Below are 18,860 nucleotides of genomic sequence, written 5' to 3' on the forward strand. Positions count from 1 at the left end.
CTCCTCCATTTCATCATGCCGATCCATTTTCCCTCTCAGCCCCAATCTCCTGCCTTCTCCCCGTATCCCTTCATGCCCTGACTAATCAAGAATCTATCAACCTCTGCCTTCAATATACCTACAACTTGACCTCCACAGCTGCCTGTGGCAACAAAATTCCACAGATTCACCACTCTCCAACTAAAGAAATTCCTCATCACCTCCGTTCTAAATGGACGTCCCTCTACTGATGCTCTGTCCTCTGACCAGAGACTCCTCCTTCACAGGAAACACCATTCTATCCAGGCCTTTCAACATTCAGAACGTTTCAATGAGATCACCCCCTCATTCTTCTGAATTCCAGTCAGTACAGGCCCAGAGCCACCAAATACTCTTCATTTGACAAGCCTATCAATCCCTGAAACATTTTCATGAACCTCCTTTGAACCCTCTCCAATGTCAACATATCCTTTTTTAGATAAGGGGCCCATATCTGCTCACAATACTCCAAGTGAGGCCTCACCAGTGTTTTATAGAGAGTCAACATTACATCTTTATACTTATTCCATTCCCATACTTATTTCCTTGTGCCCTGTCCTCTCTCATCATCCCTTTCCCAACCCACCTGTCACCCATCTGTACTGTGCGTAAGTTAACCTACCAGCGTATTTTTGTGATGTGGGATGTAACCACAAGACTCGGAGGAAACATTGAACGCTGCACTACTCCGCAACCTTTTACTCCCAAGATTCCTTTCTGCCTCAAATCTAATGTCCTACATTTCAAAGCAAGCTTTATGAAAAAGAAATTGAAAATAACCACTTGCATCCTTTTCCCCATTTATATGCATGCCCTCTGGCTATTAGATACTAGAATCTGTCATGAAGGTTTATGTGATTAACAATGAGTGACTCTAACAGTTAGCACAATCCAATGTTCAACAGCACTGTTTAGAAACAACCCAAATATAGTACATTATTCAAAGTGTTGACATGATTGTCACGTAAACTAAGTCATCCACACCACTGCCATAGATAGCAGCACACAGTATGAAAATAATCAGGTCAGCAACACACACAAAACGCTGCAGGAATTCAGCAGGCCAGGCAGCATCTAGGAAAAGGGTACTGTCAACATTTCGGGCCAAAACTCTTCGGCAGGACTACTGAGTTCCTCCAGCATTGTGTGTGTTGTTCAGATTTCCAGTATCAGGCGAACCCAGTTTTACTTGAAGAATAAAACACAACGAACAGGCTATCAGGAGAACCCTTAGTTTGAGAGGTGCTCCAAGATCCTATCTGCTCATGAAGTGTGATAAGGCACCAGTTTCATACTGCAAACAGAGGATGCCATTCCAAATCAGTACAACATTCTTCACTACCAGTTTTGATTTTGTGCCAAACTTTCTGGAGATTGCAAGTGCACCCATTGAACTAAATGTTCAGATGGTTTAAAATGGTCCCTCTTGTAGGATGAAATATTTCCCACATTGGTTTAGTGCTGAAACTCTTGTCCCATAGACACTAGGAGCAAAAGCAAGAAGAACTTTGGCATGGTCATGTAGCAGCAAGTGGAACACTTTGTAGTGCCGTGATCAAGGTTCAAATCCTGTTGCTGTCTGTACAGAGTTTAAGGGTTGGGAGGGACGTTAAATCTGCTCTGATTGAATGCAGAACAGGCTCCACGGCTGACCCGGCCTAATTCTGCTCCTATGGATTATGATCTGGTATGGCAAAGCAACATGATTATCTGGCTTCAGAATTTAACCTGATTTCCCCCAACGCACTGGCACCTCCTCACCATCCCCTCGTACAATCCCCAGGTGAAAACAAATAGATAACATAAGGTGACAAAAGAAAAGAACCCATAGATCTGAAACATAAACAGAAAATGCTGGAAACACTCAGCAGATCAGACTGCATTTGTGGAGAGGGACAAGGAGTTCCTATGGAAGTTTCTGGTTTTATTAGTGTTGAAACTGGACGATTTGCATCAAACAAAAATCACTCTCTTTAAACTCAGCTGAAATATGGAAAATGCTGAACAGCAGGCCGGATCTCCAAAAGACAATCAACTAAATCCCAGTGGAAATGCTAACAGTGAACTCAAAAGGATGAGCCGTAGGAACGTGCAAGGAACTCACAAAAGGGTCGAATCAAGAACTGCTCCCTGCTGCACCATTCACTGAGGTGTTAGAACTACTACTCAACCACTCAGCAGCCCAAGTGATCACACTCACCCACTAATTTACTTACCATCTCTTCTCTAGTGAGAAGATACCGACGACCAACATGACTAATGTGACGTCCTGCAGACAGTTTACGAAACAAGCACCACTTCTCCTTCTTTTAAATATATTTCTACTACTAATCTGTGTGTGATCGGAGCCTGTAATTTACATTTTGATTGTGTTTCTGGGCCAACAGAGCGACCTTGTGCTTTTGCAGTCTCCGAGGGAATTCGGCTTGGTTGGGAGCGACATTGAGAATGGAGCATGCCTGATGGTGGAGCGCAAACACACGATCAGCTCCGATTCTGGACCAACTCACCGTTTAAAGTATCAAGCAAGATTGAAATCAACGCAGGCGAGAGCAGAAGGCGAGCGGGTGTTCAGCGTCATCTGCCTGCATTTGACCTGTCTCCTTGTCGCCCTCAGCTGCTGGAGGAAGGTGCAAGAATCTTGGGTCTTGGGCAAGGTTTGGTTGGTGCAGTTTGAGGAATGGACTCATTTTTAGAGGACTGCAATTGATGTTGTGTGTGTCTCTGGCTTTGTGGCTCCTGCCTTTTTATTGCCATTTTCGCGCAATTTTGATCAGGGCGGACTGGCTCTGCGGCCAGCAGGCGACGAAAGACGCAACACTAAATTGAACTGAGCTGAACATTCCTGGACTGTTTCAAAGACTCTGTGGTTTGGTGTTTAATATTCTGTGTGTTATTTGCACGTTCTTTTGCATTTTGCACACTTTTTTCTTATTTTGCACGTTGAGTGTGCGATGTTTTCTTGAATGGGTTCCATGGCATTTGTTTGTTTCGTGGCTGCCTGCATGAAGACGAATCTCAGGGTTGTATACTGCATACATAATTTGATACTAAACGCACTTTGAATCGTGCAAATGTCTGCCAACTCCCTCCCCCTCCCAATTCTCCAGCCACCCAACTACAATGGGGGTAATTGATAATGAGCAATTAACAACAACCTGCAGGTCTCTGAATGCAAGAAAAAATCGGAGAGTCCGCTGGAAACCCAAGTGGTTACAGGGAAACTCCACAAAGACACAGTAGCAGAATCATGACTAACTGGGGTTGCTCTAAGTGTGTGGCTGCAGCATTAACTGTTGGACCAGCCCATCACAATGATGCTCCCTACCCTCAGCGCACCAAGCTCAAGGACACCACCCTCATTATTGATGCACCGCTGGACAAATAGTAGCTGTGTGATCACACAAGTCGAATATGATGCTCTCCGGAGGGGTTGACTCCCGATTCCCAAAATGGAGAATGCCTGTTTGCGACTTTGTTTAACGTTAGGTGGCCAATACATGGGCTGCTAACACATGGTCCTTGGTAGATCAGGGTTACGGACCAATGGCATGGAATGCAAGACGGCTGGACAAGTATCGTTAAGAGATCAATGGCAGTGGGTAGCAGTTGGAAGGGATGAACTAATCTATCAGGAGCAGAGGAGCTGGGGAATTTACCTTCAATTCGTTACACATATCGAGATTTTGAAGTGAGTATCTACAATGCAAAACCTACCTACGTGAAAAGTGGGACATCTACTGCTCTTACTCACTCTGGTCAGTTTATGTCTACTGACACATAGCATGTTGGAATTAATTCAGAAGATGTGTTGTTCGGATGAGTGATACAACATAGTTGACTCCTAACCGCCTTCTGATATAGTCCAGCAACCTTCTTGCTCCGAGAGCAACAAGGACTAGACACTGGCCTGAACGGTGGTCCCTTGTGTTTCTTGTGCTGAAGTAAAACTAAAAGCTCACCTTTGACCCTATCTGGTCATTAGTCGACAGTCCTAATAGTTCCTAGGTTTTTGATTAATTAAATTCAGTTGGCAAGGCATAACAATTTCATATTGGAACCGTTTGAAGCTGTGGCCTGGATCATTTATATTCCTCTGGGCGGCTCAGATGCATACCAACTGTGTTCAGATGGTAAAATTACAGAACGTCATGGACTTGCTGTGGAAGCCCATTGACAGACTAGCAAGCAGAATCTGACAGTTCACATCAACACTGGACTTTCAACAGAGCCCATTGTTTCCGAGATTCCCCAGCTGTGCTATGGGGAGTCACTTCTTTGATCCTCTGTCAGGTCAGATGTCACAGGCTAAGATGCTGTTGATTTCAGCAACGATTATGGAGCAAAGACTCAGGAGGCAAAGAAAAGGCATAATTCATTTAAATTTTTTAAAAATATTGTTTATGCACGTTTGCATCTTTAGTTCAGTTAGAAGAATCAGAATCCTTTATTATCGCCAAGTATGTGGACACATACAGGGAATTTGATACCGATTTCCCTGAGCTCTCGCTGTACAGAATCAAAAAGCAAACAAAACAATAATGCAAATAATCGTGAACTATATACATTGAGGTATACCTGTGTATGTACAGGTGGACTTGGTTTATAATAGACTAAAATTCAAGTGTTCATAAGACTGATGGCATACGGAAAGAAACTGTTCTTGTACCTATTTGTCCTGGCATACAGTGATCTAAAGCGCCTACCAGAAGGAAGGAGTTGGAACAGGTGACATCCAGGGTGTGATGGGTCTACAATGATGCTGCTTGCTAGCTTCCTGACTCTAGATGCAAACAAGTCTTGGATCGAGGGCAGCTTCACAACAATAATCCTTTCCGCAGCCCTGACGGTTCTTTGGAGTCTATTCTTGTCTTGTTTGGTAGTTGATCCAAACCAGGCAATGATAGCTGAACAGACAATAGACTGGATTATTCCTGAATAGAATTGAATCAGCAGCTCCTGAGGCAGGTTGTACTTCCTGAGTTGACGTAGGAAATACAACCTCTGCTGAGCCTTTTTGATAAGAGTGTCCGCGTTGGGTGTCCACTTCAGGTCCTGGGAGATTGTGATACCCAGAAACCTGAAGGTCTCCACAGCAGACACAATACTGTTGAGTATAGTGAGTGGGGGGAGTATTGGGGGGGCTCCTCCTGAAGTCCACTGTCATCTCCAGTCTTGAGCGTATTTAGCTCCAGATTGTTCTGACCACACCAGAGGGCCAGCCGTTCCACCACCCGTCTGTATGCAGACTCATCACCGTCTTGGATAAGGCCAATGACAGTTGTGCCGTCTGCAAACTTCAGGACTTTAACAGATGGATCCTGTGAGGTGCAGTCATTAGTGTAAAGGGAGAAGAGCAGTGGGGAGAGCACACATCCCTGGGGGGCACCGGTACTGATTGTCCAGGTGCTAGAAATGATGCTCCCCAGCCTCACTTGCTGCACCCTGTCAGTCAGGAAGCTTGTGATCCACTGACAGATGGTGGGGGAGACAGTGAGCTGGGTGAGTTTGGACTGGAGGATTTCTGGGACGATGGTGTTGAACGCCGAGCTGAAGTCAACAAACAGGACCCTCGCAGAAGTTCCTGGGTTGTCGAGGTGTCGTAGTATGTAATGCAGTCCCGTGTTGACTGCATCATCCACTGACCTATTTGCCCGATAAGCAAACTGCAGGGGGTCCAGCAGGGGGCCTAGTTCAGTTACCTCCATTTCAATAGTTTCTTTCCTTTTTTTAAGTCTTTTTATTGATACATAATCTTCTACAGCTATAAAATGATATAAGACTTCAATAAATTGATATATATACAGTTAATAAAGCTGAAAATAAACTTAGCAAAAAAGAATAACATAGGATAATGTAAAAAAATAATTTTTTTTATAAAGAAGGAAAAAAAGAACACCCCAACTAACTAAAAGAAAAAAAAAACCACTAACTACAAGAGAAAGAAAAAGAAAAAAACCCTTAGGAACCAACTCCCAGAGCAATATGTCTTACAATCATATATTTTATATACACACACACACACACATATATACATACATATATAAAGAAGAAAAATCATCAATCGCCAATTTACATTTATATAAAACAAGATTGCAAGATTTCAATAGTTTCTAGGTGTTTCAGAATCATACAGCACTACAGCAAATTTGTAGATGACACCAAGACTAGGGGCGTAGTGGGTAGCGAGGAAGACTATCAAAGCTTGCAGCAGAATCTGGGCCAGCAGGAAAAAATGGACTGAAGAAATGGCAGATGGAATTTAATGCAGACAAGTGTGAGGCATCGCAACTGAGGAAGGACAAATCACGAAGAAGTGACTCAGTGAATGGTAGGACACTGAGGAGTGCAGTAAAGCAAAGGGATCTGGAAATACAAATCCTTAATTCCTTGAAAGTGGCATTGCGGGTAGAAAGCCTTTGGCACATTGGCCTTCACAAATCAGAGCACTAAGTGCAGAAGTTGGGATGTTATGTTGAAGTCGTTTCAGACATTGAGCTACAAAGGATTGACACGAAAAGTGCACCTTGTACCTTGCAATGATCAGAACCGCACGGCAACTTGCAACAGAATTTTATCCAGAGAAACTCACCTCCCACTAGCTGGCAATTCGGAATCAATTTCCTCACAACAGGAGGGATACCAATGGGTTTGCATTGATTAACCAGCCAACAGATGGTAAACTCAGCAGTATGTAAATTTAAGATACTTAATTAATTTGAAGACAGCAAATTAAAATAAAGAACTTTACCACATTCTCTCAAAGAAATTCTGCAGAGCAATTCATAATGGAATCACGCCCTTCCTTAGACAGAAACAGAGAACCTCAGCAAAGCTGAACTGCTATCTTCTGTTGGAAATTATAGTTAGCATCAAACTCTGGTTGCCAAATTTCTTTAATACATTAGGTTCATGCTGATTTCCTTGCCCACCCATTCTATCCCATTTGCATTATCTTGCCTAATCCCCTGTGTGTCCAAATGCCTCTTCAATGTAATAACTGCACGCAATTCTACCACCTCCTCTGGTTGCCTGATCAACCACTCCCTGCTCACAAAAATTTATTCCCTAGGACCCTTCCAAAAACTTATTCTTTGCAGCTTAAACCCATACCCTTCACGAGAGGAAAGGAAAATGATCATCTACTCATCTATGCTTCTCATCACCTCCAGGGGAAATCAAGGCCAGTTAACCAAACATCCCCCAGATCTGAAGACCTCCAATCCAGGTAACACCTTGCTGAGTGACATTTTTTTTTTAATTTTAAATCCATGCATTTTCCAATAACCAAATTCCCCTCTTTCACATCCTCAGCTACAAAACAAACCCAATCAATCCAGTCTACCCTTAAAAACGAAGTTCTCCAATCTAGGTAGTATCTGGAGAATCACCCATTCCAGCACCTGATTGCACACTTTAAATCACAACTCTCCTGCAGTGTAGCCAGAAATGCACACAGTTGACACAAGGAATTCTGCAATGCTGGAAATTCACACAGTTCTCCAGCTGTGACTTAACTAGTGTTTTATATAGTTGCACAATTTCTCCCTGCTTTTCCATTCAATGCTACTGCGGACAAAGGCACTCAAGCCATATTAACCACCTCATTGCCACCTTCAAGAACTCTTTGTCATGTCCATCAAGGTCCCTCTGGTTCCACCATTCATACTATATGTCAAGTCTCATTCATCCTCCCAAGGCACACCATGTCACACTTACTAGGACTAAATTCTGTATGCCATTATACTGTCCACTTAACTCAACTCATAACTACCCTGGAGTGCGTCTGCCCTCCTCACGATCAACACTACCAATTTTTGTAATCACCAGACCTAAACCATTAACATACTGTATAAGACAAATAGTAGGAATCCCATCGCCAATCCCTGCAGTGTACCACTTGGTCATGGACTTCCAATCACGAAAAAACACCTTCCAGTTGCTTTCCCACCTAAATTCTGTTGAACATTATTTACAGGGGAAGCAGTTCCAGCCTAACCTTGCCTGCTCTGCTTTCCTGAACCACTTCCCCTAGCGGGCGGCTTCTTCCCACGTACTTGTATACATTTTGAAGATAATTCTTCATCGCCACCCACAACCAACCTCCTCACCAATCCTTGCACTCCCACTTTCACTTGACAGTAATCTGAAGCTTCCTCACGGTATAAGGGGTGGCACAGTGTTGGCGCGATTGCTTTACAGCGCCAGTGCTGGGGTTTCGATTCCTACCACAGTCAGTAAGGAGTTTGTACGTTCTCCCTGTGGCCGTGCAGGTTTCCTGCAGTTGCTCCGGTTTCCTCACACATTCCAAAGGTGTACGGTTAGTAAGTGGTGGGCATGCTGTGTTGGTGCAGGAAGCATGGCAACACTTTGGGCTGTCCCTAGCACAATCCTCGCTCATTTGATTTGATGCAAATGATGCACTCCACTGTATGTGTGCCATGTTCAGGAACATTTATTATCCCTCAGCCATCAGGCTCTTGAGGGGATAAGTTCACTCAACCCAAAACTGAACTGTTCCCACATCCTATGGACTCACTTTCAAGGACTCCTCACTTCATGTTTATTGCTTACTTACTTATTGTTGCTTTCTTTTCTTTTTGTACTTGCACAGTTTGCCGTCTTACGCACAGTTTTTTTTGTCTTGTGCGCAGTTTGTCAATTCTATTATGTTTCTTCGTATTTACTGTGTATGCCCGCTAGAAAACAAACCTCAGGGTAACAAATTTACTTGGAACATTAAATAAAGTTAATCTTTAAATCTTTAACTGAAATTACTGAAGAAATTTGTGGGCAAGCAGGATTACAGAAGGGTACAACTGTCACATGAGGTTACAATGTAATGCTCCCAGATCAGCCTCATACGTTTCATGCAATGCCTGAAAATTCCTGGTGAATTCTATTCATACCTCCAAGCTACCTTTTTCTCACACATCTTACTCCACAATTGAAGCTGTTGATATTGTAAATACCACACTCTCTGCGTCAGTCAATCTTACCTCCTCTGACACCACTCCCGTGCAGTCCACTGGTGCAGGTCTTGGAACAGAGAGGCCTGGCAGGGAAACATTGGACAGGCGCCTTTTTCTCACACCACTACAGTTGTTTGGAATTTTGAAGGCACATCGTTTGTGATAATTCAGACCACAACCTGATCAGATTTGGGGTAGAGAAGAAAAGAAATCTGGTTAGTTCATCCATGAAAAATATAGTTCATGAAATTAGTTGCATTATCTCAAGATAAAATTGCAACACCTCAGAATTAGCATGCCTCGACAATATATTGCTGGGGTGCCAATGGACAGAAGACTGAGGTAGCTTGTTCAGGCACCATGTATGCCAGAGTTATTTTGTCAAGATTTTCTTGAAGGTCGGGTGGCTTGCAGGTGCTCATGGGAGTTGAATATAGCAGGATGGGCCAAACACCAACCTGATTGGAATCATTGGATTTGAGATCATCTTGGAAGCAGTCATACCCGGTTTGGAATGCATACTGACTGCACTACAATTTCAGATATACTGATGCACAGATGGTCCAGCAGATTGCCTGGAAACTCTTCAACCATTGCATAGAATGTATTAAAAATGAGCTGTCAGTATCATCCAAACAGATGCCCAGAGATCCTTTGTGGCCAACTTCACCGCAATCTGAGTTTATAAACATACTGTCATGCACCACGCAGTCCGCTAACTGTGCACAGTTCACAGACAGAAGCTCTATTATACTATTAAGGTCACAGTTACAACTTCAGAGAACTTGAATGCTCTGAACTTTTTAGCATCGGATCCTACTTCAAACCATTCTTCACTGGGTGTCTTACACTGTAAGTAATGTTCCTGTCACATTCTTGAGCATAAGACAGAATTTTTACAAGGGGAAAAAAAATTGAACAGGGAACTCCCATAACAGAGTCTGCATGTGATGAGAGCCTCATATATCAACTCTGCTTATGTATAAAACTACCTGATCCGCTGGTTACTTCTACTAATTTCTGTTTTTTTTTTAAAATATGCAGGTTTTTGCTTTTTTAAAAATGAATCACATTTCCACAAAGGAAAGGAGATTACCTGGTCTATCAAATCTGCACCAGATCTCAGAGTAATCTCATCGATTCTGTTCTCCCGCTGATTGCCTAACAAGTCATTATCTCACATACCACCAATTCCCTTTGGTTCACACAGCTGCTAGTGCAATCACTTTACAGCACCAGAGATCGCTGATCAAAGATTCATTTATTATCGAAGTACAAAATTCTGAAATTCTTCGATTCTCCAGATAGCCATGAAATCAAGAAAGAGAAAGAAAGGGAAGGCAGCACGGTCATTGACCCACAAATCCCACCTACCCGCAAAAAAAAAAGGAACCAAACTGGAACAGGCACATCAACCCCAGATCATCCCTCCTCCCGCAGAAAAACCGAGCAAACCAGATCAGGCACGTTGTCCCCCAAATCACTCCCCTGCAGAAAAAGAACAGAACAAAACAGAGCAGACACATTGGTCCCCAAATCCCCCTGCCACACAAAACTGATTGGGGTAAAACTCCCGCCACTTGCTGAAAGGATTTTTACGTTCTTGCCATGACTATGTGGGTTTCCTTTGGGTGCCCCAGTTTCCTAGCACACTCCAAAGATGTACAGGTTAAGTTAACAAGTTATAGGCATGTTATGTTGGTGCCAGAAATGCAAAGACACGTGCAGGCTGACCCGCACAATTCTCACTGATTTGACTTGATGAAAAATGATACTTTTCAAGATTCTGAATTGCTTGATGTCATTTCCTGTACACAAGTGTAAGGGAGAACAAAATAATTGTTACTCTGGATCCAATGCAGCATAAAAACAACACACAAAAGATAAACAACACAAATATATAAATGCATAAGATAGCTTATATACCTAGACTGATTGTATGTCCCATAAAGTGACACTAGGCTGTACAGGGGATAATAAAGTAGTGGTGGAGTTAGTGGGTGGGGGTGTCGATCAACCTTACGGCTTGGTGAAAGTAACCGTCTGACAGCTGCTACATAGCTTAATTTCTACAATTTTCTTAGCATTTTCTGTTCAAGTTGCTGAAACTCACATCAGATATGAGAGACTAACCCTTCTGAACACTGGAAAGACGGCACAGTCATAGTCATAACTTTACTGATCCCGGGGGAAATTGGTTAAATTGTACAATTGGTACAATTGGTTTGCCCACTATGTGCCGCCTTTCCTACACTGGGATCCCCTGCTTGCGCAATCCACGGGAGACTCAACTCCCACACTGCCATTACCTCGGAAGAAGCGCCAGAGGTGAGGGAAAGGGCCGGCATACTGGTGAGGTTGCGACCACGTGCAAATCGGCTGCCACTCCCTAGCATACTCCTGGTTAACGTTCAGCCGCTGGACAACAAGCTGTGCGAATTGAGAGCCAGAATCTCCTATCAGCGGGAAACAAAGGAATGTAGAATTTTGTGCTTCATGGAGACCTGGCTGACCGAGGAGACACTGGACCACGTTATCGAGCCCTCTGGGCTCTCCCTGTTCCAGGTGGACAGGTGTAAAAACCTCACTGGGAAGAGTAAAGGAGGATGGGTGTGCTTCATGGTCAACAACGCTTGGTGCGACCCCCGGAACGTGCATGCCCTCAAATTTTTTTGATCCCCAGACCTGGAATACCTGGTGCTGCAGTGCAGACCCCACTGGCTCCTAGGGAGTTCATAGCTATTATCATCACAGCAGTGTACATTCCGCCGCAGGCTGATACTGACCTGGCTCTCAAGGAACTGTACGAGACCATCAACACGCTGGAGACTGCACAACCAGAGGTTGCCTTCATCATCGCCAGTGACTTTAATTGAGCGCGCTGACGAAAGTCTCTCTGAAGTTTAGTCAGCACATCCAGGTGAGCACTCATGGAGATAACACACCTGACCACACCTACACTCCCTTCCACAACGCTTACAAAGCTCTCCTTCGCTTAGCTTTTGGAAAATCAGATCGCTCTTCCATCCTGCTTTTGCCGATGTACAGGCAGAAGCTGAAACAAGGGGACTTCCAGTAAGATGGTGATAGGTTAATCGCTTAAAATTGTCGCTCCGTTTCATTTCTTACCTCCGCACTTATCTTCTTTTTTCTACTCCAGACTGCTTTTTTTTTTGTTCTCATACCTGCCTGCGATATGTCTGTCCTACAATGGCTTACAAGTCCTCTAAAGCTGGGAAAAAAGAAGTCTCTGCGACTGCCTCCGGCTCCTCTGTCGATATTATCGCCATTCTGGACCAGGACCGCCAAGAGATTATATCTGAATTTAAGTCTTCCTTCAGTTCGTTGGAGTCAAAATTGGATCAAATCAATTCCAAAGTGGAGGAACATGCCGTTCGTCTCTCTCATCTTGACTTAGAAACCGGAGATTTAAAAGGTCACGTTCAGCAGGTGGAAGCCGTTTGTTCTGATCTGAGTGAGAATAACACCAAGTTATCATCAAAAATAGCTGATCTCAAAGGTCGGAGCAGAAGGCACAATCTAAGTATCCTCGGTCTGCCAGAGGCTTTCGAAAGCAGAGCTCCTGTTGAATTCTTTTCCTCTTTACTTTCTGAGGTTTTTGGGAAAGATTCTCTTCCGAATTTACCTGAGTTAGACAGAGCCCATCGTATACAGATATTTCGTTCTAAACCTGAATTGGGCTCCTGGCCACGCCCAGTTATGCTTTGCTTTCATCGCTATCAGGCGAAAAACCTTTTGATTATGGAAGCACGTCGCAGGGGGAAATTGCATTATCAGGGCCATCCCATTCATATTGTTGAAGATTATGCTTCTCAAGTTTTGAGGCTGCGTGCGGAATATAAAGGTGTAATGAAAGAGTTTTACAATCGTGGACTAAGGCCCTCACTACATTACCCCACCCATCTTTGAATAACTCTTAGCGCTGGGGACAAAAAATGGTTCACCTCTGTTACAGAAGCTCAGGAATTCATTGAAAGTCTCCCCACCATTACGACTTCTTCAGACTCGATTTGATTATTTAAAATGGCTGATTACTATTTTTTTTCTTTTACTTGGTTTTTTTTTTACTTTTTTATTTTCCTTTTAAATTAAATTTTTAAATTATTGAAAATGGTTTATTTCTGGTATAATAAGTTTAGAAATTTATCGAAAGTCTCCTTGCCATTGTGATTTCTTCAGACTCGATTTGATTACTTAAAATGGCCAATTGCTTTTCTTTCTGTTTTTTTTAATATTTTTGTTTCCCTTTTAAATTTAGTTTCTTTTTAAATTACAGAAGCTGAAGCAAGAGGCAGCCATAGTAAAAATCGTCCACTGTAAGTCTGATCAATCGGCCTCCATGCTGCAGGACTGCTTTGATTGGAATGTCTTCCATGTTGGGGATGTCTCCAAGTTCACTGATGGAGTCTTCATCATCCGGAAGTGCATCAACGATGTTGTCCCCAAAAAGTTGGTCAGGGTCTTCCCGAACCAGAAACCCTGGATCAATAGTTCTATGCAAGCAGCACTTACTGCACAGCATCAAGCTTACGCTGCCGGTAATCAGCTAGAGCTCAAGGAAAGTAGCTGCGATCTATGCAAAGCTATCAAGGCTGCAAAACAACAATACAGGGATAAGATTAATTCAAGATTCACTACGAAATGCACATGTGACTTGTGGCAAGGGCTGCATACCATCACGGTCTTCGAAGACAAACGTAGTGGTGTCGCCAACATCGCGTCCTCTCTCCCAGATGAGCTCAATCGCTTTTAAGCTTGGTTCAATGTCGCTAACTCTGAGCCTCCGAGGAAAGCCACCGCTACAATTTGCAACCTGGTTACCTCTGAGGCTGAGGTACACAGACGTTTCCAACGAGTGGACAGTCGCAAGGCTGCGGGACCAGACAGCATCCTAGGGCGAGTACTCAGGCTGTGCGTAGCACAACTGGCAAGTGTGTTTACTCACATTTTTAGTCTCTCCCTCTCCCAGTGTAGAGTGCCCTCCTGCTTCAAAACATCCACCATTGTCCCTGTACCAAAAAAGACCAAGGTAACATGCCTGAACGACTGGTGTCCTGTCGCTCTCACCTCAATAATAAGCAAATGCTAAGAGAGGTTGGTCAGGGACTACATCTACAGCTTGCTACCACCCAATCTGGACCCCCGACAGTTCACCTACAGACACAACCAATCGACAGACAACGCAATAGTCACTGCTCTACAAAGCTTCCATACACATCTGGAGAAAGATGCTGATGTGAGAATGCTGTTCTTGAACTACGGTTCAGCATTCAACACCATAAATCCATCCAGGCTCGACAGGAAGCTCAGAGACCTCAGCCTTGACCATGCCTTGTGCAGCTGGATCCTGTCAGATCGCTGGCAGGTGGTAAGAGTGGGCTCCGTCACTTCCACTCCTCTGACTCTCAATATAGGTGCCCCTCAGGGCTGTGTACTAAGTCCTCTCCTTTACTCCCTGTATATCCATGATTGTGTCACCAATCACAGCTCCAATCTGCTAATTAAATTTGCCGATGACACTACATTGATTGGCCTTATCGCAAAAAATAACGAGGTGGCTTACAGGGAAGAAGTCATCACCCTGACACGGTGGTATCAAGAAAACAACCTCTCCCTCAATGTCGCAAAGAAAGAAGCTGGTTGGGGCCTACAGGAGGAATGGAGACAGGCTAACCCCTATTGACATCAATGGATCTGGAGTTGAGAGGCTTTAAGTTCCTCGGCATCCACATCACCAAAGACCTCACGTGGTCTGTACGCACCAGCTATGTGGTGAAAAAGGCACAACGGTGCCTCTTTCATCTCAGACATTTGAGGAAATTTAGTATGGGCCCCCAAATCTTAAGAACTTTCTACAGAGGTACAATTGAGAGCATCCCGACTGGCTGCATCACTGCCTGGTACGGGAACTGTACCTCCCTTAATCGCAGGACTCTGCAGAGAGTGGTGTGGACAGCCCAGCGCATCTATAGTTGTGAACTTCCTATGATCAGGACAGTTACAAAGACAGGTGTGTATAAAGGGCCTGTAGGATCATTGGGGACCTGAGTCACCCCAACCACGATCTATTCCAGCTGCTACCATCTGGGAAACGGTACTGCAGCATAAAAGCCAGGACCAACAGGCTCCAGGACAGCTTCTTCCACCAGGCCATCAGACTGATTAACTCATACTGATTTGAGTGCATTTCTATGTTACGTTGACTGTTCTATTTATTATAGATTACTACGATTGCACATTGCACATTCAGACAGCGATGCAACGTAAAGATTTTTCTCATGTATGTGAAGAATGTAAGAAATGAAGTCAATTCAATACAATTCCCTCATGGCAGTGGGGCAAACGGTCCATGAGCAGGGTGGGTGGGATCTTTCACGATGTTACTGACCCTTTTCCGGCACCTTTCTGTGTATAAGTCCTTGATGGCAAGTTGGTTGGCGCCGGTAATGCATTTTGGGAAACTTCTATTACCCGTTGTGGAGCCTTCCTGTCTGCTACAGTGTAGTTTCGCTACCATGCAGTGTTACAACTTGGAAGGATGTTTACACCACCAATGTTTCATGTACATGTGACAAATAAAGTTAATCTTTACCCTCATCTGTCTTTCATACCTACATACAGTGCCCAATTAACCTCTCAATCAACCTCACTTTGTGTCATAGAGGAGCCCTTGAGCACTGACGGGAAAACCCACACAGGCATTTCCAGAGATCAGGGTCAAACACAAGTCTCTGTAGCACCAACTGCGAAGCCACTGTGAACTTAAAACCAGATGTGCTGCATATTTAAGAGTTCACAGAACTGTTTTAATTATTTAGAGGTTTATGCTCTGGATTTAACACGCTACCTACACTCTGATTAGCTAAATTTTATTGTATTCAATTAGATGCATCCATTCTGTGAATATTAATATCATTCTCCTACTGTTTCCAAAAGATATTAACATTGGCGAATATGAAGACAGAATTCTCCCTGTGACCCTGTGGGTTTCCCCTGGGTGCTCTGGTTTCCTCCCACATTCCGAAGACACACAGTTAGTACTTGTGAGTTGAGGGGTATGGTATGCTGGCGCAGGAAGCACCACAATGTTTGCAAGTTGCCTGCAGAGTTCTTGCTGATTTGTTTTGTCACAAACAATGCGTTACACTGCATGTTGAGTCAGACAAACGGACTGTTTGGCCCATCAGTCAAACTTCTCTGAAATGCTGAAAAATTGAACCCGAATCCATCACTTGTGCTGGCAGCTCGTTCAACAACTCACCACCCACTAACTGAAGTTCCCCCTCATGTTCCTCTTAAACTGTTCACCTTTCACCCTTAACCTATGACCTCTAGTTCCAGCCTCAACTAACCTCAGTGGAAAAAGCCTGCTTACATTTACCCTATCTATACCCCCATCAAATCTCCTCTCATTCTCCCTTGCTCTAGGGAATAAAGTTCGAACCTGTTCAACCCTTCCCAATAACTCAGGTCAAGTTTTCTTACATTACTTATATTACTTATACTCTTCTTATACAGTACATGTTTACAAAATAAACAAAGCAGTTGAGTTTCAGGGATCATGGTAGGAAAATCAAGGCATCTAGATATCATAGAACATAGAATAGTACAGCACAGTGCAGGCCCTTCGGCCCACAATGTTGTGCCGACCCTCAAACCCTGCCTCCCATACAAGCCTCACCTTAGGTTCCTCCATATACCTGTCTAGTAGTCTCTTAAACTTCACTAGTGTATCTGCCTCCACCACTGACTCAGGCAATGTATTCCACGCACCAGCAACTCTCTGAGTAAAAAACCTTCCTCTAATATCCCCCTTGAACTTCCCACCCCTTACCTTAAAGCCATGTCCTCTTGTATTGAGCAGTGGTGCCCTGGGGAAGAGGTACTGGCTATCCACTCTATCTATTCCTCTTATTATTTTGTATACCTCTATCATGTCTCCTCTCATCTTCCTTCTCTCCAAAGAGTAAAGCCCTAGCTCCCTTAATCTCTGATCATAATGCATACTTTCTAAACCAGGCAGCATCCTGGTAAATCTCCTCTGTACCCTTTCCAATGCTTCCACATCCTTCCTATAGTGAGGTGACCAGAACTGGACACAATACTCCAAGTGTGGCCTAACGAGAGTTTTATAGAGCTGCATCATTACATCGCGACTCTTAAACTCTATCCCTCGACTTATGAAAGCTAACACCCCATAAGCTTTCTTAACTACCCTATCCACCTGTGAGGCAACTTTCAGGGATCTGTGGACATGTACCTCCAGATCCCTTTGCTCCTCCACACTACCGAGTATCCTGCCATTTACTTTGTACTCTGCCTTGGAGTTTGTCCTTCCAAAGTGTACCACCTCACACTTCTCCGGGTTGAACTCCATCTGCCACTTCTCAGCCCACTTCTGCATCCTATCAATGTCTCTCTGCAATCTTTGACAATCCTCTACACTATCTACAACACCACCAACCTTTGTGTCGTCTGCAAACTTGCCAACCCACCCTTCTACCCCCACATGCAGGTCGTTAATAAAAATCACGAAAAGTAGAGGTCCCAGAACCGATCCTTGTGGGACACCACTAGTCACAATCCTCCAATCTGAATGTACTCCCTCCACCACCACCCTCTGCCTTCTGCAGGCAAGCCAATTCTGAATCCACCCGGCCAAACTTCATTAATTAGCATTTTAAGTTCAAGTTTAATTGTCATTCAACCATACATGAACACCCATGAAAACAGCCAAACCAAACAGCATTACTTCAGCACCAAGGTGCAAAACACTGAACCAACAGTCATACACCGCAAAATCAGAATCAGGTTTATTATCACTGGCACGTGACGTGAAATGACGAAAGAGCTGATTGTGGACTTCAGGAAGGGTAAGACGAAGAAGCACACACCAATCCTCATAGAGGGATCAGAAGTGGAGAGAGTGAGCAGCTTCAAGTCACTTGGTGTCACTTCCTCACTTCTTTAAAAAATATACAGTATTTCTGTTTTTGCATATTTTTAATCTATTCAATATATGTAATTGATTTACTTGTTTATTATTTTTATCTTTTTTATAACCATATAACATATAACCATATAACAATTACAGCACAGAAACAGGCCATCTTGGCCCTTCTAGTCCATGCTGAACTCTTACTCTCAGCTAGTCCCACCGACCTGCACTCAGCCCATAACGTTCCATTCCTTTCCTGTCCATATATCTATCCAATTTAACTTTAAATGACAATATCGCACCTGCCTTAACCACTCCTGCTGGAAGCTCGTTCCACACAGCCACCACTCTCTGAGTAAAGAAGTTTCCCCGTCATGTTACCCCTAAACTTTTGCCCTTTAATTCTCAACTCATGTCCTCTTGTTTGAATCTCCCCCACTCACAATGGAAAAAGCCTATCCATGTCAACTCTATCTATCCCCCTCATAATTTTAAACACCTCTATCAAGTCCCCCCCTCAAACTTCTACGCTCCAGAGAATAACCTAACTTGTTCAACCTTTCTCTGTAATTTAGGAGATAAAACCCAGGCAACATTTTAGTAAATCTCCTCTGTACTCTCTCTATTTTGTTGACATCTTTCCTATGATTCAGTGACCAGAACTGTACACAATACTCCAAATTTGGCCTCACCAATGCCTTGTACAATTTCAACATTACATCCCATCTCCTATACTCAATGCTCTGATTTATAAAGGCCAGCATACCAAAAGATTTCTTCACCACTCTTTTTTTCCTCTGCTAGATTATGTATTGCGTTGAACTGCTGCTGCTAAGTTAATAAATTTCACATCACATGCCGGTGATAATAAACCTGATTCTGATTTGTTAACTTAGCAGCAGCAGTTCAAT

General features: G+C 43.6%; 1 protein-coding gene across 1 annotated transcript in view; it reads right to left on the reverse strand.

Moving 5' to 3' along the window:
- prkd3 (protein kinase D3) overlaps positions 1–18,860 on the reverse strand; it is a 382,928-nt gene that overhangs the window by 125,226 nt on the left and 238,842 nt on the right. Inside the window, exon 5 of the mRNA XM_072264891.1 lies at positions 9,018–9,169. Within this exon, the coding sequence (XP_072120992.1) occupies positions 9,018–9,169 (152 nt within the window). The remainder of the gene's footprint in view (positions 1–9,017; positions 9,170–18,860) is intronic.

The sequence above is a fragment of the Mobula birostris genome, chromosome 8, assembly GCF_030028105.1.
Source record: "Mobula birostris isolate sMobBir1 chromosome 8, sMobBir1.hap1, whole genome shotgun sequence".
Taxonomy (NCBI): Eukaryota; Metazoa; Chordata; class Chondrichthyes; order Myliobatiformes; family Myliobatidae; genus Mobula; species Mobula birostris.